We start from the raw sequence: 25,153 nt of genomic DNA on the forward strand, positions 1-25,153 counted from the left end.
CCTGTCTACCAACTCTGTTATATTGTACTTTCCCAAGCATTTAATACACTTTTCCACACACAGTAAGTGATCAATAAATATGATTGATTGAATGAGTGAAATTCCTAGTCAGCACTGCCTCCCTGTAGCCACATTTTGAAAAGCAGGCTAGTGGCTATAAGTCTTCTTTCCAAGGGATCTGGGGAGATTCCACATGTTTCTCAAAGGATCCAGGTGTGGTTTACTCCAAGGCAGGATGGAGCCAGTTGGGCAGTGCTGGGGATTGTGAGGGAAGCCCTACCATCTCATCCCTTTTGAGGTTCAGGCCTGAGATTTGGCTCTCAGAGCTACTGGCACGAAAGACTTGTCAGAGAATTGAAATTGACTCCCGAGCCTTGGGGAATTCCATTCAGAACACAGACCTCCTCCTCAACCCACCACATGAGCTGTCTCTTGGATCATGAAGGGTTGGGGAGGGGAGGTGTGTCTGAAGGAAACTCCTCCCATTTCCTTCCCGTGGGTTGGAGAGTGGGTCCTTGTTGGGCTTGTTCATCTGGCTACCATCACTGCAAAGTCCAGGCCCACACTCTGATTTGGGGGCTTCAGCAGACATGAGGGAAATCTCGTTTTTTATTGCCACTCTGACTCTGACTCTTCCAGGTAAACGTTGGTGTCCTGTCCTGTGCCCCAAGTCACCCCCATGGGAGTACTGGGAACAACTCAAGAGCTGATGTTCTGTCCTGTGTTTGGTGTTTCAGGGGTCATGCTGGGAGACTGGATAGGACCTGCAGAATCACAGGTATCTGAGGTGGAAGGAGGAACGGTGAATCTTAACTGTTCCTTCAACACCACGACCACGGGATATATTGTTGTCTATTGGTACCGACAGCACTTGAGTCAGGCTCCGGAGTACATTCTCTACAGAGGAGCAAAAGGGTATTCGGGAAGTGATACTGCTGGTTTTGCCTCAAAGAGATTTTCTTCAGAGACTACATCAACCTCCACAACTTTAATCATCAGAGAGCTGATCCTGGGAGACACTGCTGTGTATCACTGCGCTCTAAGACCAGCACAGTGGTAGAGCCCCACAGATAGCCTGTACAAAAACCCCCACCTGAAGAGATGGGGGAATAACAGAGAAAACAACGGAAATGTTGGAGGATACTCAGAAGAGCCACAAGGCTTGGCCGCAAAGCTCACTTCCATCTTTAATTGCCCGTGTCAAACACATATGCACTCCCACTAAATGCCCCCTCCCCCAAACCCCTGGCATCTTTCTCATGATTTAAGCAGTAGAGTTCCTGGCATGGGAAAGAACCTTTCCAAAGAGTCCTGGGAAGGGGTTAGGGTTTAGAATAATTGGTCAGTGAAGAAAGGGCAGGTATCCAGGGAGGGAGGAGGAAATGAAAGAGAAAAGAAAGAAGGAAGGAGAGTCAAAGAATGAGAGGACAAAGCAAGGAGAAAGAGAAAATATCCAGTCCAGTGGAATGCAGAAGCAGCAGCAGAAAACAGCTGCAATTAGGAAGAAGCTGGATCTTGGAGGAGGGAAGGGGAGAACACAATATTTCTCTCCCTGATGGAGTATAAGCTTCTGAGGGCAGGAAATGGGGCACTTTATATTCTATACTTACCATGTGCTTAGTAAGTGGCCCTCAATAAGTGCTACTAATAATATTGCTACAATTTTACTACTGCTACTACTAATAATGAAAATAATCGTGGTATTTGTGAAGTGTTTATTGTGTGCCAGGCACCGTTCTAAGCACTGAGATAGATACATGATGATCGGGGGGACACAGTCCTTGTTCCACGTGGGGATCATAGTCTTTTATGATGAATAAGGAAACTGAGGTGCCGAGAAGTCAAGTGATTTGCCCAAGGTCACGCAGCAAACAAATGGAGGAGCCGGGATTAGAACCCAGCTTTTTCTGACTCCCAGACCCATGCTATGTCCACTAGACCATGCCGCTTCTCATGTATTTTGCAGGGATTTTGTAATGAGGAGCGAGAAGGATTTGGAATGAACTTTGTGACAGACACAGAGTAAGACTCCCGCAACAATAGTAAATCTTCCCAGAAGGGGGCAGGGCTTCCATAGGCAGAAGTATTTGAGGTAAATGTGGTTGGGGGGTTGGTTGGGGATGTTCTCTGTGAGAAGGAGGGACAGACTGTGTGAGGGGGTTGAGAAGGCAGAGCAGAGCTGCCAGTCAGGGGCCAGAAGGAGAAGCAGAAGCATTCAGGAGAGGGAAACGGCTCCTTGGGCAGGGGAGCCTGGTCAGCACCCAGGGCCCAGAACTGAGTCTCCTCACTGTCCTCTATCACAGAGCGAGGATGAAGAAGACTCGGGGAGCCTCGTTACTGATCCTGGGGCTCCAGCTGGGCTGTGAGTTTGGAGGTTCATGGGAACTTAATGGGAGGCTCTTAGGGACATTCTCCATTGGCTGTTTGTTGTTATATTGTACTCTCCCAAGCGCTTAGTACAGTGCTTTGCGTACATTAAGTGCTCAACAAATACGATTGAATGAATGAATGGCTGAGGGAGGGAGAGAACAGGGCTCAGGGCAGATCAGTGGCTGTTTTCTGGGTAGCCTGTGTCTGGGGAGAAGGTGGGATTTTTGGAAAGTACTGAACTGATGAGCATCCTCTGTATCTGCCATTGTCTATCTGACAGGGGTAAGCGGCCTGGACAAGGTGGAACAGACTCCTCCATCTCTGAGCATCCGTGAGGGAGAGAACGTCACCATGAACTGCAACTACACAAGTAGTAATTTTAATAGCCTACAGTGGTACCGGCAGGACCCTGGGAAAGGCCCCATCTCCCTTATATTATTGTATTCAGATGGGGAGCAAAAATTCAATGAAAGATTCACAGCCCAACTCAATAGAGGTAACAAGCACAGCTTCCTGAGCATCACAGCTGCCCAGCTCGGAGACTCCACCACCTACCTCTGTGCCATGGAGACACAGTGATCCCCCGACACCTGCAGCCTGTGCAGAAACTCTGAAGCTCCTCTCATCCCCCACAGGAGTTTCAAACACACATTCTCAATCAAGTTTCCTCAATAGGTTTAAGAGGAGTTTGGATAAATTCATGCCTGAGTGCTCCAGGATAGTCTGAGAAGCAGCGTGGCTCAGTGGAAAGAGCATGGGCTTTGAAGTCAGAGGTCATGAGTTCGAATCCCTGGGCCTCAGTTACTTCATCTGTAAAATGGGGATTAAGACTGTGAGCCCCATATGGGACAACCTGATTCTCCTGTGTCTACCCCAGCGCTTAGAACAGTGCTCTGCACATAGTAAGCGCTTAACAAAAACCAATATTATTAATAGAGGGAAATCTAAGTGAGGGCAGTTAAATGGTTCATGACTATGTGAATAATTGTCAAAGAGACCCCAGCACGTGGTTGGTTCCTTTTAGTGGAAGTAGCATGGCTTAATGGAAACAGCAAGGGTATGGGAGTCAGGGGACCTGACTCTGCCACATGTCTGCTGTGTGACCTTGGGCAAGTCATTTAAATTCTCTGTGGCTCGATTACCTTACCTGTAAAATGGGAATTAAGACTGTGAATTCCATATGGGACACAGACTATGTCCAATCGCCAAAAGGCAAAGACGGATGGACCCAAAGACATGGACAGAGAAACAATAGGCCAGAAAAAGGGAATGAGAGAAAGTCAGGGAAAGGTGGAGAGACAGCGCCATCATGACAGAGACAAGAAGATACATACCAAAAGAGTCAAAGAAATCAGAGAGAACTGGAGACAAAGAAAATTAGAGAAGCACAGGCACAGAAAGACAAAGCCTGGGAGACCCAGTGACAGAAAAACCAAGACAGTTACAGACGTAGACACAGAAAGAAAGGGAGAAGGAGTTAGGGAGACAGAGAAGCACAGACAGACAGAAAAGAAGTGTTGAGGTGATTATTCAGGTGGATACTTCAGAGACATCTGAAGACCCAGAGAGGCAGAAACCAAAGACTGCGATATAGATAAAGATTCGGCCAGGGATTGTCTCTATCTGTTGCCGAGTTGAACATTCCAAGTGCTTAGTACAATGCTGCGCACACAGTAAGCACTCAATAAATACGATTGAATGAATGGATTAATAGAGGTAGAGAGAAAAATATGTGTGCGCGCACACACACACACACATATGTACACATACAAAAGCAAATTAATAAATGATATAAATCTGAGCTGGACACGAGGTATTTGGGAGTCTATATGGCTCAGTCTGAGGAACCAGTTTGCTGGGGAGGAATTCCCAGCCTTTCATCTCAGACAGTATCTCTCTCCTCCCCTCTCACCAGAGAGCAATGTTCTCCTTTCTTGCAATTGCAGATTGAATTTACCCTTGACTTTTTGATCTCTTCACAATGCTGGAGTTTGTGACCAGGAATGGGAAGGTTCCCAAAAGGTTATAATTATAATATAATTATTAATTATTTTTATTGAACATTTACTGTGTGTAGAGTACTCTACTAAGTGCTTGGAAGAGTACAATATAACAGAGTTGGTAGACATGTTGCCTGTTCTCAGCAAGTGCTCAATGAATATGATTGATTGAATGAATGAATAAGTTTAAAGTCTAGAAGGAAGACAGACATTAATACAAATAAATGAATCACATGTATGTAAATAAGTGCTATGGGGCTAAGGGAAAGGTGAATAAAGGGGGCAAATCTCTTGGAGGAGATTGGCTTTTAATAAGATTTGGAAGGTAGCGAGAATGATCACCCGTCAGACATGAAGAGCGAGGGGATTCCAGGCCAGAGGCAGGAAGAGGGCGAAAGACCAGTCTCGAGATAGATGAAATCGAGGTACACTGAGTAGGAAAGCAGCGAGGTAAGGTAGAAGGGACAAGGTGATTGAGTGACATAAAGGTGGTGGTAAGGGGTTTCTCTTTGATGCAGAGAACAGTCAAGAAGGCAACGGTCCAATCTGATTCACCATACACTTTCAGAATTTACCACTCTTGACGCAGCAGCATATCCCCCAAGGTAGTACTTGAGCACAGTTCACTCTCCTCCACTTTCATTCAATAGTATTTATTGAGCGCTTACTATGTGCAGATTTCTTGCAAATCCATTGGAAGTTAGAGAAGGATTCAGCTCACTCCCTACCCACAATATATCGGTTTTATAATTAGATTAGCACATGGACGGGAACACGGAGCAGGATCTGGGTGAAGGAAACACACCCTCCAGTTCACTCAGTAATTCACAAGGAGGTGCTGTTTCCCACACGTAAACTCCCTTGTCTTTACAGAAGCACAGGGGGCTGGCTTCCCTGCACCAAATTTACCTCCCCATCACATCTGATTTTTACAACAACCAGTGAGGATCTTAGGAGAGAAGAGCTTGACCTACCATGGGCTTCACTCCCGGCCCAGTGATTGTGATCTTGTTCCTGTTTGGTGAGTAAAATATGACTCAAAACCCTCCCTGCGACCACCTCTGGGTTATTGTCAATCTTTGTTCTGTTTGTGTCCACTTTAACCCAATACATTGTGTTTCAGGGAGGACAGATGGAGAGTCAGTGAAACAGACACCAGGTCATGTGACGCTCATGGAAGGGGCAACCCTTGCTCTCGACTGTACTTATGAAACCACTGGATACCCTTCTCTCTTCTGGTACGTGCAGTATCCCAGGGAAGGCCCTCAGCTCCTCCTGAAGGACTCAACAGAGCAAAAGCAGAAGCAAGGCAACAAAGGTTTTAATGCAGAACATCAAAACTCTAACAAGTCCTTTCCCCTGAGCAAACGGGGCGTTACCCTGGGAGACTCGGCCATGTACTACTGTGTTCTGAATGACACAGTGATAGGGGCTGCAGGGGGTGCTGCACACAAACCTCTGACAGACCCCGCAGTGACGGGGAGTCCGGGCAGAGCTGGAAGTGGAGTTTCCTTCTCTCCCACAGCCACAGACACACACCTGCTCTGGGGCCGTCTCTGGAGAGGCTCTGTTGACTCGGAGTCTTCAGAGCATTCTGGATTTGTAGCTGGAATTAGGAGTTGGGGAAAATCCAAAGGACAGTTCTGTGCCAAGTTTGTTGAAAATGTTAAGGCTTCAGGCATGGAGGAATTATTCTTAATGAGAAATTTGATTTTTGGACCCAGTGGACCTCGCCAATTGGCAATTATTATTTCCTTCAGAGCATGACCCAAAGGGACCACTTAAATCTGCCGGCGTTGGCTATGGTGATGAAATAGAAGCAATTGAATGTCAAAGTCTGATATAGCCTCATCCTCATCATCATTACTGCATTTGTTGAGATACATATAATTATCCAAACCAATTGGATCTAGTCCTTTAGATAATTGTACGTTTGGACCATTGACACGAACCTGTTAGCTTGGAGAATTATGGTATGTTTTTGTGTGTGAGAGGTGCCTGGGGAAAAGAGTTTCTAGTCACCTGATTCTTCTATCCATCGCCCCCCCTAACCCGTGGGTGTTAATTTACTCCTGGGTCTGTACTTTTCTGCTGGCAAATTCCTTTGAGTTCTGCAGCACAGTCATTCATTCAATCATATTTATTGAGCGCATCAGTTGTTCCTGATAGGAAATTCAACTCCTTTCTCCGAACGCCCTAGTGGAAATAGCATACCACTGGGAGTCAGGAAACCTGCATTCTAATCCCAGCTCTGTCACTTACCTGGTAATGTGATTTTGGGCCAGTAACTCCTCTGTGTCTCAGCTTCCTCGTCTGTAAAACGAGGATTAAATATCCATTCTCCCTTTCCCTTACACTATGAGCCCTGTGTAGGGCAAAGATTGTGTCCGATTTGATTTTCTGGTATCTTCCCTGGCACTTGGTACATAGTAGGTGCATGAGAAATATCACGTTTATTATTATTATTGTTATTGTTAAAGGTGCTATTCATTAACCACGTTCAGGGTTCAAAGCATTGAATTGTGCACTCAAGAGGCAACATTGGAGATAAAATGTAATTGTTATCATCATCATCACTATTACTATGAACATGCTTTATGAGTTTACAGTGTGCAAAACCTTGCTCTAAGCCTTGAGGTATCTGCACAGAAATAAATTCAGTTCTGGTCTCTGGCACATGCAAGAGTCCTAGTCGAAACAGAGGACAACAATAGGGAAGTAGCGCTTAGAGTAGTGGACTGATCATGGGCCTGGGGGTCAGAAGATCTGGGTTTTAACCCCAGCCCTGCCACCTGTCTATTGGACCGTGGGCAAGTCACTTAACTTCTCTTTGCCTCAGCTACCTCATCTGAAAAATGGGTTTCCAGCTTTTATTGTGTGCCCCACGTGGAGCGGAGACTGAGTGCAACCTGTTTATCTTGTGTCTACCCCAGGTTTAGTACAGTGCCTGGCACAATGGCACATAGTAGGCACTTAACAAGTACAATTTTATAAAAAAGACACTATCCCTGCCTTCAGGGATCTTACATTCTAACAAGAGAGACAGACAACCACAAATTATTTATAATTGAATGAATAAACAGCAGTACAATGGAATATATGATGGCAAGGGAAAGATGGATAGGTGAATGAATCATAGAGTAGATATATCAATGTGTATATAAGTGCTTTCTGTAGCTATAAATATGGGGTGGCTTTGGGGATGGCCCCAATTAATCAGTCAATCAGTCATATTTATTGAGTCCCTACCGTGTGCAAAACACTGTACTCAGTGCTTGAGATAGTACCGTATCACAGAGTTGGTAGAGCTTACCACAAAGAGCTTACAGTCTAGAGGAGGATATAAATATTACAATAAATTATGAATAGGAGCGTAAGTGCTGTGAGGCTGAGGGTGCAAGGATCCAAGTGCAAGGATGCATGGGGAGTGAGTAATTTGTCTTCACAATTTCCTTATAAATGGGGTAGGGAATAAGGTTTGTTCCCATTTAGCAGACAGTGAAACTGACGTATGAAACGTCATACCTCTGCTTCAAATTTTACTAGAGATTGATTTGTCTCATTATTGTGTTCCAAGCAAGATGAAAGAATGTGCTAAACTATGAGTTTGTTGAGGACAGGGATTGTGCTTTTTTCTAGAGGAATTTGCAGGTTTCTCTTTTGGGAAGGGAAAGAAAGCTTCTGAAAAGTCCAATGTAGTCATTCAATCCCCAGAAAACATTTTTCGGTGATTTTAGGTCAGGCCAGTAGAGAGCAGTGCTCATATGGTGAGAACTCCCTCCACCTGGTTCTATGTTTTAATCTAGAATTGAGCTCTGAAAGGGAGGGGCTCATCCTGTCAGGTGGATGAACTGCCAGACACAGAGCTGATTGTCTGTGCAGCCGGCCTGGGATGCTCTGAATATCCCCAGGGGCAAAAGGAGGAGCAGTAACATCCAAGGAAAGGACTCCTTGGGCAGCAGAGCCTGGTCAGCATCCCAAGGCCCAGAACTAAGTCCTCAGTGATCACGGCCGTGGAGGGAGGATGGAGAAGCTCCTGGGAGCCTCGTTACTAATCCTGGGGCTCCTGCTGGGCTGTGAGTTTGGGGTTCATGGGGACAGAAAGGGCAGCCCAGGGCGTCTTTCCTCATGACACGGAGGGAGGGAGAGAGCAGGGCACAGGGTGGCTCAGCACCAGTTTCCCGAGGGAACTGTGAGGAGAAGGTGGGAGTGAGGAGAAGATGGGATTTCTGGAAAGTTCCAAGCTGATGAGCATCCTCTGGGTCTGCCGTTTTCTCTCTGACAGGGACTTGTGGCCAGAATGAGGTGAAGCAGACTCCTCCGTTCCTCAGCATCTGGGAGGGAGAGGACGCCACCATGAACTGCACTTACTCAGTGGTCGGTTTTAATTCCCTGCAGTGGTTCAGTCAAAAACCCGGACAAGGTCTTGTCTCCCTATTTTTGATCATTTTAGAGACCAAGAAGAAAGGAAGATTCACAGCCACAGCTAACTCCCTGCACATCAGGGACTCCCAGCTCGGAGACTTGGCCACCTACTTCTGTGCCGTCGGGACACAGTGATCCCCAGACACCTGCAACCTGTGCAGAAACCCTACCTGCAGCTGGAGTCCTGCCAGGCTCATTTCCAAAAATGGATCAGACAAGGGACCCTAAAATGGGGAATTACAGAGGGAGGCAGAGAATCAATTCAGAAGAGTTATGAGCCTTGGGTGTGATGGTGCTAACCAATGACCAGGAGCTGCAGACACAGAACCCACAATTTGGAATCTGGTTCCGCCTCTGAGTCGGACTTTCCCTAAGGGCATGGGTACAGTGCTTAGGCCTCAGCTCTGCTGCTCTATAAGGAACTAGGGACTGGTCAGTGTCATCTCCATCAGCAGCCAACATGGAGAGATCCACTAGCCAAAGGGGCTTTTAGATGGGCCTCTCGTGATTGAAGACCCTAGACTGATGCCATAATGTGTTTGGCCCGAGGAGGGTAGAGGTGGAGCCTGATAATCACACCAAACTCCTTTCTGCCCCATAGCTGGGCATCCCAGCAGACTTTGACCTGCTCCAGTGTCTTCCCAAGTCAGGGGGAGTCCCTGGAACTATCCTAGTCCCTGAGGGTCCATGAACTAGGAACTTGTCAGCCCTGCCGTGGAGCAAGATGGGATCTTCCCAGGTCCAACCCCAGTGAGACATCTCCCAAGTGAGAATCTGTGTCTGCCCAGACTGGAGGATTTGTATGCAGAGCAGTATGGCTTAGTGGAGAGAGCACAGCCCTGAGAATCAGAGACTGTGAATTCTAATCCCAGGTCCACCTCTTGTCTGCTGTGCGGCCTTGGGCAAGTCACATTACTTCTTTATGCCTCAATTACCTCATCTGTAAAATGGCGATAAAGACTGTAAGCCCCTTGTAGGATTGTGTCTAATCTGATGAGTCTTCATCTACCCTAGCACTTAGTAGAGTCCTTGGAACCTTGGAAGTGCTTAGTAAATACCATTAAAAAAATTCATCCCACTCTGGCTTTGCTCCAACACAGGTGAAAAATCTTTTCTTTCTGCATCCGAGACCTTACGTATAATGATGTTGGCATTGACGGTGTGCCAGGCACCCTCTCACCTTCTTCCCATCTACTCAGAAGGAGCAGCATTGCCTAATGGATAGAGCATGGGCCTGGGAGTCAGAAGGTCATGAGTTCTAATTCTGAGTCCACCACTTTTTTGCCGTGTGACCTTGGGCAAGGTACTTGATTTCTCTGTGCCTCAGTTACTTCATCTGTAAAATGGGGATTCGAGTGTCAGCCCCATGTGGGAGAGGGACTATGTCCAACCTGTTTGCTTACCTGCCTCCACTAGTACTTAGAACAGTGCTTGGCACATAGCAAGTGTTCAACAAATACTATTATTATTATTAAGATTAGAGTTTTTGAAAAAAGCCTTTTTTTTATGTCCTTGTGGGAAGTTCCCCCAGAGGATTGTCCAGTAGTCAAATAATGAGTATCAGATGACCAGGTAGGATAGTGACAGAATCAGGTCAAATCCATCCTCACCAAGAAGGCTCATTTCCTGTCGAGGGGTAGGTAAAGTGGCCCAGGGGATTCTGCACATTTCTCAGGGGGAAAAGCTCCGAGCATGGCACTCCTCACCCTGCTGTGGACAGTCACTGCCTCCCTCTGCCTTGGTAGGGATGCCCTCCCCCAGGGGAATGACCCACCACTCAGGGCCAAAGGGGAGGTGGTTGTGGGCAGCTGGTGACTGTGTGTGTGTGTTTGTGTGTGTTTCCAAGCCTTTGGGATGGTGTCAGGGGAGGGATGATGGATTTTTAAATTACTGTCTATTCTGGTTCCTTGATGTAAGCTGTTCCTGATACTCTCCTGTGAGCCTTGGGGATGGACTAATCCTATTCTCTGTTTTTCCCTGCAGGATCCAGTGAGGCCCTGAGCGTCTCTCAGAATGAAACTGCAGTGATTGGACAGGAGGGACAGACACTAACCCTGCCCTGCACCTATGATAATAGTGCTAGCCATTTTGATGTTTTCTGGTTCAGACAGCTTCTCACAGGGGAGATGAAATTCCTAATCCATCAGTATTCTTGGTCCATGGAAAATTCAAGACATGAGAGGTTTTCTGTGAATTTCCAGGACGGAGAAAAGTCCATCAGCCTCACCATTGCAGCCTTGCGGCTGGGGGATTCGGCAGTTTATTTCTGTGGTCTCAGTGAAGGCCACAGTGAGAGATGGGGAGGAGGAGGTGTACAAAAACCTCAGAGTCCTCAGCCCTGCTTGCTGCAGGGAAGTCAGAGGGAAAAACATGAAAAGGAAAACATCTGAATCATTCTAGGGCATGTGGAAACCAACTCTTAACCAGCCTCACTCCATTTTGTTTTCAGTCTCCATTTTGCATTAATCTACCTTGTTTTCCTAAACCATGCTTCAGCCACACCCTTCCTCTACCCCCCCCCCACCTTTCGGTGTTGAGGTTTGAGCCCTCTTTTAGGGCGACAGACTCTGTCTGACCTCTCCCACACAGATCTGTATTAACTTTGCCATAAAGATCCTCTTGTGTTGCGTTTCTGCGACTTGATTCTTTTATTGGACCTGACAGACAGATGGGAAGAAATTGTATGTGAAAATCATGCATCTGCCTCCTTGATTCTTCATTCTTTGTTGGAAATCTGTTGCCCAAACAAAAGTTCTGAGCCAATAGGGATGGACCTCCTTGAGGGGAAGAAGCTAAAAGGTAAAACAGAGCAAATGAATGAGCCATTTCTGTGATGATAACCCCATAACTGCAATACAATCCCCTTAATCCCTGTAATAATAATAATCATGGTATCTGTTAAGCACTTACTATGTGCCGAGCACTATTCTAAGCAACAAACTAATCAGGTTGGGCACAGTCCCTGTCCCGCAAGATGCTAACAGTCTAAGTAGGAAGGAGGAGGATTTAATGCCCATTTTACAGCTGAGTTAACTGAAACACAGAGAAGTTAAGTGACTTGCCCAAGGTCACATAGCAGACACATGTTTAGAGCTGGGATTAGAACCCAGGTCCTTAGATTTCCAGGCCCATGCTGTGTTCATTTGACCACAGTGCCTCTCTGATGGATGTGGAGTTGCTACTGGGAAAGTTGAATTTATTCTTATAATACTGTCTTGATTTCATATCTCCTCTTTGGTCACTTCAATCAATTAATCTCATTTATTGAGGACCTCTTGTGTAGCAGTGCATAATATTAAGCACTTGGGGAAAGTTCAGATATTTAATAGACAAAATCCCTGCCCTTAAGCAGGTTTCAATCCAGCAGGTAAAACAGACATTACAATGATACGCAAATCGGAGGAAGAAGGAGAAGATGACACAAAAGAGAAGCAGCACGGCCTAATGGAAAAATAAAAACAGGTCTGGGAGGCAGGAGAACTGCATTCTAGTCCTGGCTTGGCAACTTGCCTGTTGTGTCACCTTAAGTCATTCAATAGTATTTATTGAGCGCTTACTATGTGCAGAGCACTGTACTAAGCGCTTGGGATGAACAAGTCGGCAACAGATAGAGACAGTCCCTGCCGTTTGACGGGCTTACAGTCTAATCGGGGGAGACGGACAGACAAGAACAATGGCACTAAACAGCGTCAAGGGGAAGAACATCTCATAAAAACAATGGCAACTAAATAGAATTAAGGCGATGTACAATTCATTAACAAAATAAATAGTCACTTAACTTCGGTGTGCTTCAGTTTTCTCAATTGTGGAAACGTAGATAAGTTACCTGTTCTCTTTCTTTTTTATTTTGTGAACCCCATTTTGGGGTCAAGGACTAATATGCTTATATTTTATCTACAACAGTGCTTGGTACATAGAAGATGCTTAACAAAAATCACAATAATTATTATAGTTACTATTAAGGAGGCAAAGGGAATATGTACAAGGGATATCAGGGTCAGGAGAGCAGTTTTCCACCTACCGAAAGTCAGCGAGATCCCAAGATGGAGTCCCCGGAACTCTTCCAGTCAAAGTGGGTCCCTGGACTAGGATCTGGTCAGGGCTGGAGTGGAGAATAATGGGATCTTTCCAGGCACAATCCAATTGAGACGTCTCCCAAGAGAAGAATCTCTATCCCTGGCCCGCACTGGGTGAGTTGTTTGCAAACTGTTCATTCCACTCTGGCATGGGTGAAAATATATCTTCTGTAGTCAAGACCCTTTGGACAATGGTGTGGCCACTGACAGTGTTAACTGACAGTTACTGCTGCCTTCTCTTCCTCTTTCTACGCCGAAGTTGACTTGTGAAAATGCTTCTGCATCCTAGTGTGATGTCCCCCCGAGAAGATCATCCAGTGGTTACACCCTGATCATCAGGTGACCAGGCAGGAGTGTGACAGGATCAAGGCAAACCCGCCCCCACCCCTAGATACCCTATTTCCTGTCCCAGAGATGGTCACGAGGCAGCGGAGACTCTGTGTGGTCTTGCAGAGTCAGGGACAGGCTGAGTCCTTGTTTCAGGTCAGAGCAGAGAGACGTTACTCAGGGAGAAACGCTTCCAAGCATGGCACTCTCCATTCTGCTGTGGGCAGTCACTGCCTCCGTCTGCTTCGGTAGGGATGCCGACCCCACAAGGCTGACCCACTCCGCGGGACCAAGGGGGACGTTTATGGCTCTGTGTGTGTGTCTGTGTGTGTGTGTATCTAGGCATGCTTACATTGTTGTGTCCAGGGCTGTGAGATGGTGAGAAGACAGAAGGTGGATGGTTGTCCTCGTTATTCCTTGTGCCCTGAACCAGAATGCTCCTGACGACTCACTCTCCTGAGCCATGGAGGTGGACCAATCATGTTCTCTCTCTTTCCTGCAGGATCCAGCGTGGCCCAGAGCATCTTTCAGGCTCAAACAGCAGCATCTGGCAATGAGGGAGACATTCTAACCCTGTTTTGTACCTACCAAACGAGCTCTAGCTATTACTATTTGTTCTGGTACAAACAGCCACCCTCGGGGGAAATGATTTACCTTATTCATCAGAATTCTGCAACGCAACGGAATTCAAAAATTAACAGATTCTCTGTGACCTTCAACAAAGAAGAGAAGACCATCAGTCTCACTATCACACCCTTACAGCGGGGAGACACGGGTGTGTATTTCTGTGCTATTAGAGAGGACCACGATGAGAGAACTTGCAAGAAGAGCAGTACACAAACCCCAGAGTTCTGAGCCCTGCCCACTGTAAGGGAGGCTTGAGGAGATTTCCTAAACCCAGACAGGGGGAGGGGAAATGGAGAAGGGTGCTGGAAGCCGCCCAGCTGGTGGCGAGAGGAAACCGTTGGCTTTGTTCTAGGAAGACACTCCCCAGATGGGCTCTGGGTACCTGGGGAACAGCTCAGCCTCTCTCACCAGCTTTGTCCACCCTTGACCTTTCAATCCCCTCCATGTTACATGAATAATTACATCGTATAAAACATAACTCATATGATCAGTGGTGCTAGAGTTGGATAGGAACAGTCATAAGGACCGGTCAGTCAATCAATCAATGATATTTACTGAGCACTTACTGTCTATACCAAGCACTGAGCATTATTTTAATGTCCGTCTCCCCGTCCAAACTGTAAGCTTGTTGAGAGAAGAAATGGTACATACCAACTCTGTATTATTGTACTAAGCACTTGGGCGAGTACAATACAGTAGAGTTAGTATATACCATCCCTGCCCCCCAAAAGCTAAGGGATTAGTTGGGGAGACTGACATATAAACTACAGTTAGGGGAAGTGGCAGAGCATAGGGATATGGACTTAAGTACTTTGGGGCTAAGGGAGGGGGGTGATTATCAAAGTATTTATGTACTTCCGGGTGTACTATCCAGTTTCTATATTGGTATTTTCCAAACACGTAGACTACTGAACAATTGCACAGTATTCACCTCAAAGTTTCAGCAGCGACAATTGATAGATGGACCGCAATTATCGTCTTGGCTAGAAGATGGCAGTGTTTTCTTCTCTTTTGAACCATGAACAGCTCACACTGTGGTGCAGTCTGTGTTCTGGAGCTGTGATTGGGATAATAAGACTTGTCTGTGATTGGCTGTGCAACCAGGCTGGGAGACCCCTGCTTGTCTGGGGACCAGAGGAGAAGCAGAAACGTGTCCTTGGACTGGGGAGCCTGGTCAGGGTCCCAGGGCTCAGAACTGAATCCTCAGAGACCTCGGCCATAGAGGATGGAGAAGCCCCCAGGAGCCTGGCTACTGATTCTGGGGCTCCAACTGGGCTGTGAGTTTGGGGTTTATGGGGATGGATCAGAGAGTCCTTAGGAAAATTCTCCACGAGGGCGAGGGAGGGAGAGAACATGGCTCAGGGAGGCTCAGTGGCTCTTTCCTGGGGGCGGGGGGCTGTGGGTCGAAGATGGGATTTCTGGAAAATGCCAAGGTGACCAGCGTCCTCTGTGTCTGCCATTGTCTCTCTGACAGGGGCGAGTGGCGAGGACAAGGTGGAGCAGACTCCTCCATCCCTGATCATCCAGGATGGAGAGAACGGCACCATGAACTGCAGCTACACGACCAGTTATTTTAATGGCCTGCAGTGGTACCGGCAGGATGCCGGGAAAGGTCCCGTTGTCCTCTTTATCTTAATGATGAACAAAGATGTTAAAAAGGAAGGAAGATTCAGAGCCACACTCGATACCGAGAAAGGAATCAGCTTGCTGACTGTCAGAGCCTCACAGCTAAGAGACTCAGCCACCTACTTCTGTGCTATGAGGCACAGTGATTCCTGACTCCCTGCCACCTGTGCAGAAACCTTACAGCTGGGCTTCGGGGACACTCACCGTCTCCATCTCTTGATCAACCAGCCAGTTGGCACAAAAACTATGGCTCCATTTACCCCTCAGAAACCAACACCTCTCCCCTCCCACATAGAGTTAGAAACAAGATTGTTAGCCCATTGTTGGGTAGGGATTGTCTCGATTTGTTGCCAAATTGTACTTTCCAAGAGCTTAGTACAGTGCTCTGCAAACAGTAAGCACTCAATAAATATGATTGAATGAATTCCCAGGACAACCCCAAAATGATGAGGAGGAGGATGGTATTTGTTAAGCGCTTACTATGTGTCAAGCACTGTTCTAAGCGCTGGGGTAGATACAAGCTTATCAGGTTGTCCCACATGGGGCTCACAGTCTTCATCCCCATTTTCCAGATGAGCGAACTGAGGCACAGAGAAGTTAAGTGACTGGCCCAAGGTCACACAGCTGACAAGTGGTGGAGCCGGGATTAGAACCCATGACCTCTGACTCCCAAGCCTGTGCTCTTTCTGCTAAGCCACGCTGCTTCTCATTTCACAGAATGAAAAGAGATCAACTAATTTCCTCTTTTCCCTGGTTTGCTCTCCCTTCTGCATCCTCTATGCACTTTGGTCTGTGACCTTTGGCCATTTGATATACACCCTACCCCCAACCCCTCAGAACTTATGTACATGTCTTTAAATTATATATTATAGATTACTTAGTTATTCATAAATAATAGACTGTAAACTTGGTATAGACAGGAAAGGTGTCTGCTATTTCCATTGTATTGTGTACTTTTCCAAGCACTTAGTACAGTGTTCTGCACTTAATAAGGTCTCAATAAATATGATTGATGGAAGTGGATGGTTTGGGCATGGAGATAGGTGGCAATTCCAGGATAATATCCACTAAAACCTCCTCTTTGCCTACTGTTTGTATCCCTCAATCAATTGTCCATGGCTGCTCTCATATTTATTCATCTCCTCAGTCTATTGTAACCTCTAGACTGTAAGCTCTTTGTGGACAGGGACTGTGTCTACCAACTCTGCTATACTGTTTCTATCATACTGCCCGGTACAGTAGTGCAGCACTTGTAGTACAGTGCTCTGCACACAGTAAGCACTCAATGAATGCGATTGATTGATTCATCGATCGTCGATGATTCCCACTGGATAGCAATTGTGTCGGCTGAAGAAGACACGACTCAGGTAACTGGAGTTCTCTGTGTTGGGACTGCAAAGACATCTGGGTTTGATTGACGTGGTACCCAGTCCATCAAGGCCCATTGCTGTGGTTGGCACTGTGCCAGGGATCCAAGGCATCAGGGAAAAATGCCAGGACCTCGGAGCTAACTGCAGGGACCCGTTCCGAATGAGCGTGGCTTAGTGGAAAGAGCCCGGGCTTGCGAGTCAGAGGACATGGGTTCTAATCCCGGCTCCGTCACTTGTCTGTTGTGAGACATTGGGCAAGTCACTTAACTTCTCTGTGCCTCAGTTCCCTCATCTGGAAAGTGGGGATTAAGACTGTGAGCCCCACATGGGACAACCTGATTGCCTTGTATCTACTCCAGCGCTGAGAACAGTGCTTGGCACAGAGTAAGCTCTTAAATACCATCATTATTATCATTATTATTATTATTATTACGTGCTCTCTGCGATCTAGTGGGTGGTCGACAGCATCGTGGCATTTCACTCTGTCGCCCCCAGGGGGGCGCTGCTCCCCAAGGCAAATCCCACGGTCACACGCTATTTCTACCACAGTCTGAATTCAATCCCCATGACTTCATAGTTACTCTTTGCTTATCAGCAAACGGGGTGCATATTGAGATGAGAGAACTTCGGACCATGATCTCCTCTCCTGCCTCAGTAGTTTTGATCTTGTTACTGTTGGGTGAGTAAATGTCGCAGACAAAAAACAAAACACCTCTCCTTTTTTCCAGGACAAGCCAGGACTGTCTTTCTCCCTTTGCTTTACCGTGTCCCTCTTCTGTCCGTGTCCATCTCATCCTAATCCATTGTGTTTCAGGAAGAACGGATGGAGACTCGGTGATTCAGACCCAAGGTCAAGTGACCCTCGAGAAAGGAGCACCGCTCATTCTAAAATGCACCTATGACACTACTTTTACAACTTACCCTTTTTGGTATGTTCGATTTCCCAAGAAAAACCTTCGGCTCCTGCTGAAGGACACTAATGAGGAAGAGCAGAAGGAAAGCAGCGATGGTTTTCATGCCAAACATGATAAGGATAGCAAGTCTTTCGACCTGAAGAAAGATGCTGTCACCCTGGAAGACTCAGCCGTGTACTACTGTGCTGCGGGTAACACAGTGACAGGGGCTGTAGGGGGAACTGTACACAAACCCTTGATAGTCCTAGCAGCCAGGCCGAGTCTGGGCATCACTGTAAGTGGATTTTTCTCTCGCACAACTGCAGACACACCTCTGCTCTGGGGACGTCTCCGAGGAGGTGGGAATCCCCCAGCCCTGTTGGAGGGGGCCACTCACCCTCCCCCGTGTGATTCTACCCTCCTATCTCTTCCTCATCACCCTGCAGCTACCTGTCCCTCACCTCACCATCCCTCCTCCACATATGCCACACTGCACAGCTCCACTGCCTCCCCCTCAGACATTCCTCCCTCCCCTCTCAGATCCCACAAATTTCCCCTAGCTCTCCAGACCTGCAGAAAGTGATTCTCCAGTCTTCCACTAATTCCACAGCGCCTGGATATGTCTATCTGTGGGCAATATCTGAGTCAGGATACAGACTACATTTTGTATAGAGGAATGAAGTGGTTAACTTGGTAATAGTAGTCATAGTAATATTTACTATCTGTGGAACACCATGCTACATACCGGGAAAGAATCCACAGGTGGTATGCAAACTTGGTCCCTGGCCTTCAAGAGACTCACAGCATGGAGAAGGCACTGGAGAAAGTCACATAAGGAGTTATAAAACAATAAAATACTGAAACAGCATAAAAGACATATCCCAATATCCAAAATAAAAACAAAAATCAGTAGGCTCCTTGGGGCTCAGTGTCCAGGGCAAACCTATAGCAACAGCAACTGCTGTTGAGGTGTGGTGGAGTCCTCATGCTTCAAGTGCTTTTCTCTTTTCTGCCAGGATGATGAAAGGAGAGGATATGATGGAGTCTCCTTGCTGGTGTGGAGGGGACTTGCCCGGTTCCAAGGTAAGCAACTTATGAACGTGAATTTGGTTTTACCAAGAATAGTCTTTACTACCAGGACAATCTGAGACTCTACAAAGTTAGCCATCTCAGACCTGGTCCTGACAGACACAAAGGTGTGCTACCATGCTCTAAGCATGACTTTATGGAAAAGCTCCATAGGACAACTGGGCAGAAATCCTGTGTGGAAAGAGGAGTTAAGAAATAAACATCAGTTCCCCTGTGTGTGATACCTCTCTGCCCCTCTTCACTCATCCTGCGAGAGGGATCCTCACATTTTCTCTCTCTTGCTTTTCAGTGCTGGACATGGATGGGCTGACAGACAGCAGAGCACAGATTCATTTCATTCATTCACAGAATTGTTTCATTTTTAGTTTCTCAGTGAAAACCCCCAATGCCCCTATCAATAGTGCCCACTAGTCTGGCTATTTCCTACATATCCCAAAGGAAAATTGAAACTCAGTCGTAGCGACAGCCACACTGGGTTTATCTCAGTCCTATGACCAGTTCTAACTCTCCCATCTCTGAGCTCCAAATGAACACTGGTAACTACGTGGAGTTTTGCTTGGACCCATTTAGTTTCATAATTTAAGCACAGACATCGTTTTTTTTTTCCTCAGGAAGGAGGTGATGGCTTAAAAACAAGCCAACCCAATCCTTTTATTAGATTTGGTCATTCCTATTAGTTCCCAGAAGCACTGGGGAGGGGGTGGAGGGAAAGAGAGAAGAGGAAGACAAGCTGGAGCCAAGAATGACTGTTTCTGCAAGCTCTGAGCATTTCACCCAGGAAAGGTGATCAGGTGAATTGCACTGGAGGGCAATTGATTACCCCAGAGGGAATTAAATTTTAGAGTAAAAAGGGATACAGGAAAGTCAAGACTCTAGAAAGTCCCCCAGATAGTTGGGGCATGGACTTTTCCTTCCTGCTCAGGGGAGGGAGTGGGAATATAAGACTGTTCCTTGTGGTTATTGTTTATTGTTGTTGTTATTATTATTGTATTTGTAAATCACTTAGTACAGTGCTGGAATAGATACAATTTATTCAGATTGGACACTATCCCTGTCCCCCACACAGGGCTTATAGTATCAACAGGATGGGGAACAGACATGGAATCCCCATTGCAGTGTTGAGGAAATGGATGCACAGAGAAGTTAAGTGATTTGCCCAAGGTCACACAGCAAGGAATTGGAAGAGTTAGGATTTTTGAGGGTGTGAGTAAACATTCACTGGGGATATACAGGTAATTCGAGAATCTCTGTATGGTGTTCAGGCCAGATGTCATCCCTTAAACAATTCTAGAACAGGTCAGAAGGGGGAAGTGTTCCATTGTGAGAATAGAAACCCCCAGAGCTGAAACCATGGTTGAAGGCAGGAATGGAGTTGTGAATAATAATGTTGGTATTTGTTAAGCGCTTACTATGTGCGGAGCACTGTTCTAAGCGCTGGGGTGGATACAGGGTAATCAATTTGTCCCACGTGAGGCTCACAGTTAGTCCCCATTTTACAGATGAGGTAACTGAGGCACAGAGAAGTTAAGTGACTTGCCCACAGTCACACAGCTGACAAGTGGCAGAGCTGGGATTCGAACCCATGACCTCTGACTCCCAAGCCCGGGCTCTTTCCACTGAGCCACGCTAGGTCCACTCTGGACTACAGGCTCCTTGTAAGCAAGGAACATGTTTACCAACTCTTTTTTATTGTACTCTCCCACGCACTTAGTACAAGTCACTTAACTTCTCTGTGCCTCGGTTCCCTCATCTGTAAAATGGGGATGAAGACTGTGAGCCTCACGTGGGACAACCTGATTACCCTGTATCTCCCCCAGCGCTTAGAACAGTGCTCTGCACATAGTAAGCGCTTAACAAATACCAACATTATTATTATTCTCTGCCCACAGTAAGCGCTCAATAAGTTCCATTGGCTGAATAGGATGGAGGCAAAGGACTGTGTCTGTGAGCGGGAGGGGCTAATTGGGGGAGGTGGTTGTGATGGCAGGCACTGAGCTGATTTGCTGTCTCCTTTTCCTTTACGAGTGTGATATGCCCAATGGAAATATTTTACCTGCAATATGCATCTGGCTAGATGGGAGCAGTATTTCCCTCCCCTTATCTAATTCATGGACAGCTCACACTGGTTGAATCCGTCCGGCTGCATTGTAATTGTGATCGTGGGGTGAAATTTGTTTCTGATTGGCGGTGCAGCCTGGCTAAGAGCCCCCTGTCTGTCCTAGGGCAGAAGAAGAAGCAGGAACTTCCAGGAGAGGGAAGTGGCTGAGGAGCCTGATCAGCGTCCCAGGCCACAGAACTGAGATCTCAGAGTCCCCGGCCACAGAGGAAGGATGAAGAAACTCCTGGGCGTCTTTTTTCTGATCCTATGGCTCCATCTGGGCTGTAAGTTTGGGGTTTGTAGGGACGAAACAGGAAGCCCCGGGGAACATTCCCCTCGAGGCTGAGGGAGGGGGAGAGCAGGACTCAGTGTGGCTCAGTGGCTGTTGGCCTGAGAGGGCCAGGTGGGATTTCTGGAAGGTGCCGATGTGACGAACATCCTCTATGTCTGTCATTGTCTCTCTATCAGGGACTAATGAATCAAAAAAGGTGGAGCAGAATCCTCCGTCTCTGAGCGTCCAGGAAGGAAAGGACTGTATGATGAACTGCAGCTATACAGACAGAAATACAGACTACGTCTTCTGGTACAGGCAAGATCTTGGGAAAAGCCTGGTCCTCGTAATCAAGCTTTTTTCTGGTAATCCTAATCAAGAAGGACGTTTCAGTGGCACGCTCAATACCGCGGCTCTTTTCAGCTCCCTATTCATTAGGCAAACTCAGCTCCGAGATTCTGCCACCTACTTCTGTGGTACCAGTCACAGTGATCCCCCGACACCTGCCGCCTGTGCAGAAACTGCATCTGGGACTTCTGCCAAACTCACTTCCACTTCCGTGTCTCGGTTATCTCATCTGTAAAATGGGGGTTAAGACTGTGAGCCCCACGTGGGGTAGGGACCATGTCCAACGCGATTAGCTTGTATCTACCCCAGAGCTTAGAACAGTGCTTGGCACACAGTGAGTGCTTAAAAAATCACGACCACCACCACCACAAAGGCTCAGGCAAGGGAATCTGAAATGGGGACTTGTAGCATGAGAGACGGGGTCCAACAGAAAGGAAAGAGCCCTCTGGGTGCTGGTGATTTGCAGAGTCAGGTGTTCAGGGGCAGCTGGATGGAGTTGGGATCTGGTGTTCCCTCTTCCAGGAAAACCCTGGACCAGATCTCTCGATGGGCACGGGCACAGTGCTCAGAGCCTGGATCAGCCCCTCTGCCCTGATAGGAACCATGGCCTGGTCAGCACCAAAACCATCACCAACCAACACGGAGAGATCCACTAGGTACAAACGTCTATTAGACTAGCAAAGTCCCCTGTTTCTGGTCCGGGTGCCAGGAGAGGGTGTCTAGCACTAGACCTCCTGCGATTGGTGACTCCTGGGATGTCACAGTGCAGCTGGCTGGTGGTGGGTGGAAGTGGAGCTCCATAGACATGCCCAGATGTTCCCTCCCACCCCACAACTCCAAGATTACAGCAGCCTCAAGGGAAACCCATAAATTGAAGAAGTCTTGCCCCAGGTTCTCCCGATTAATCAATCAATCAATCTGCAGTTACTGTGTGCAGAGCATCATACTAAACACTTAGGAGAGTACAATACAACGGAGTCAGTGGACATGTTCCCTGCCCACAATGAGCTTATTATCTAGCATACCCCAGGAGGATGGTCTTGGAATCTCTCAGCTCACTGTGGGTCCCTGAATCAGGATTTCACGAGAAGTGGAGCACAGCAGAATAGGAATAAAGAAGAGAATCTGTATCTCTGTCCAGGACTGAGGCCCTAATCTGGTTCTGTTGTCACATAGGTGAAAAGTCTTTTCCTTCTGCACCTGCAACCATTTAGATAATGACATTGTCATTGACAATCCTGTCGTCCACCTTCTGTGCCTTCCCTTCCTCTTACCACTCACCGTTTGGTTGTAGAAAATAGTTTCCTTTGTCCTGTGGGAAATTCCCCCAGATGATTGTCTAATAGTCACATGCTGAGCATCAGGTGACTAGACAGGCGCTTGATAGGTTTATCCCCACCCCAGAAGTCCTACTTCCTGTCATATGGGTAGGTCATATGCCACTGGGGTCTTTTGCAGAGCCGGGGAGCAGCCTGAGCCCTGATGTCGGGGTAGAGCAGAGGGTCATATTTCTCCGAGGAAAGAGCTCCCAGCATGACACTCCCCATCCTGCCGTGGGCAGTCACTGCCTTCCTCTGCTTCGGTAGGGTTGCCATCCCTGAAGGGACTGACCTACCCCTTGGGGTCATGGGAGAGTTGGGGATGGGCGGCTGGTGTGTGAATGTGTGTGTGTGTGTGTGTCTCTCTGTGTCCAAGGCTTTAGGCTAGTAAATGAGGAGGAGTGATGGATTCTTGAATTGCTGTGACTTCCAGTGCTCTGAATCAGGCTGTTCTTGATGGACCAATCCTATTCTCTCTCTCTTTCCTGCAGGATCCACCATGGCCCAGAGCATCTTTCAGGCTCAAACAGCAGTATCCGGGCTGGTGGGGCAGAACCTGACCCTCTCCTGCAACTACAGCACGAGTGACAACTATTACAATTTGTACTGGTACAAAAAAACTCCCATGGGGGTGATGATTTACCTTATTCGTCAGTATTCTGAATACCAAAATTCAAGGACTGGCAGATTCTCTGTGACTTTTCTGAAAGCAAAAAATTCCATCAACCTCACGATCACAGCTCTAGAGCTGGGAGACTCCTCGGTGTATTTCTGTGCTTACAGTGACGTCCACTGTGAGAGGATAGGCAGGAGGAGTCGTACAAAAACGCCAGAGTTCTCAACACTGCTCAGTGCAGGGGCAGGTGGTGGGAAATCCCCAAACCCTGACAGGAAACTGGTAGGGTGGAGACTGGAGCTGGGAGCAGTCCCAGCTTGGGGGTGGAGAGGAAACTGTTGGCTTCATTCTAGGAAATAACCCCTCAGTTGGGCCCCGGTACGCGGAAAGTGGCAGGGGTTTACTGTGCTCAAAAACCCACTTGACTTTGAATTCTTCATCTGAATGAGATAAGCTGGTGAGTAGCCAGGCTTATTCCTTCAATTTAGGGCAGAAGCACATAAGGGGGAACAAAGCACATGAACTGTTCTGTATGGGAAGGACATGAGGTTGGTGAGTCAGTGACGTGTTCTTTAAAAATGTTGTGAAATCAGTACATCCCCCTCTCCCAAACTGAATTTTCTCCCAACACCTTATGCAATTTATCAGTTCCATGTCTCCACCTTGCTTCCCTTCTCCCACCATCTTCTGTTCCTTCCATCTCCATTTTTTATGCTCTTCCTTCTCACCCCGATGGCAGAAATAAGAGAATTTTCCATCCTGTGGCATCTGACCAGATCTGACAGAATACAAATCATTTTTTAATCTCCAAATTCCCCAGGTCCTCTTTGCTCCTTGCTTGAGGAGTAGCAGTGTTCAGTAGATTGAACATACGTGTGGCAGTCAGAAGGACCTGGGTTCTAATCCTGGCTTCTCCACTTCTCTGCTGTGGGACCCTGGGCAAGTCACTTGACTTCTCTGGGCCTCAGTTACTCCATCTGTAAAATGGGGATTAAGAGGGTGAGCCCCATGTGGGACAGGGACTTTGCCTAACCTAATTAACTTGGATCTACTCCAGTGCTTAGAACTGTGCTTGGCACATAGTAAATACTGAACAAGTACCTTTATTATCATTATCGTACTATTATGGTCTACTGAGTTCTCCTGCAGTTTCAGATACAATTGTCTTGTTACATGAGAAAAAACAAACCAACCTCTTTTTTACTTCATAAAAGAATTTAATAGGAATTCTTTAAACCAATACAGAGGCTATTTGCCACTGTATGGAGCCCTACCCAAAGGCCGGTGATATTCTATGCTCCATTCATTAGTCCACCACAGCAGAAAAGGAATAAAGAAGAGAATCTGTATCTCTGTCCAGGTCTGAGGGATTTGTCTCCTCACTGGGTTCCAATCTGGTTCTCTTATCATTCAGTTGAAAATCTTTTTCTTCTCCATCTGAAACAGTTTTGACAATGACGATGTCATTGACAATCCTATGGGCCACCTCCTGTGATTACCTTTCTTCTTAACACTCACCATTTGGTCATAGAGAAAAGTCTCATTGATCTTGTGGGAAATTCCCCTAGGTGATTGTGCAGTAGTCACATGCGGAGCATCAGGTGACTAGACAGGAGTGTGATAGCTTTAGCCCCACCTCAGAAACCCCACTTTCTGTTGCAGGGCAGGTCATATGCCACTGGGGCCTCTTGCAGAGCC

At 47.0% G+C, this 25,153-nt stretch overlaps 2 gene segments (V, D, J or C); both read left to right on the plus strand.

Annotated features, from left to right (window-relative positions):
- LOC100076420 overlaps positions 1-25,153 on the plus strand; it is a 301,688-nt gene that overhangs the window by 16,082 nt on the left and 260,453 nt on the right.
- LOC114816000 lies at positions 14,881-15,812 on the plus strand. The segment is given in 2 exon segments: positions 14,881-15,102; positions 15,300-15,812. Coding segments are annotated over 2 exon segments (357 nt in total).

This window comes from Ornithorhynchus anatinus, chromosome 13 (genome assembly GCF_004115215.2).
Source record: "Ornithorhynchus anatinus isolate Pmale09 chromosome 13, mOrnAna1.pri.v4, whole genome shotgun sequence".
Lineage (NCBI taxonomy): Eukaryota > Metazoa > Chordata > Mammalia > Monotremata > Ornithorhynchidae > Ornithorhynchus > Ornithorhynchus anatinus.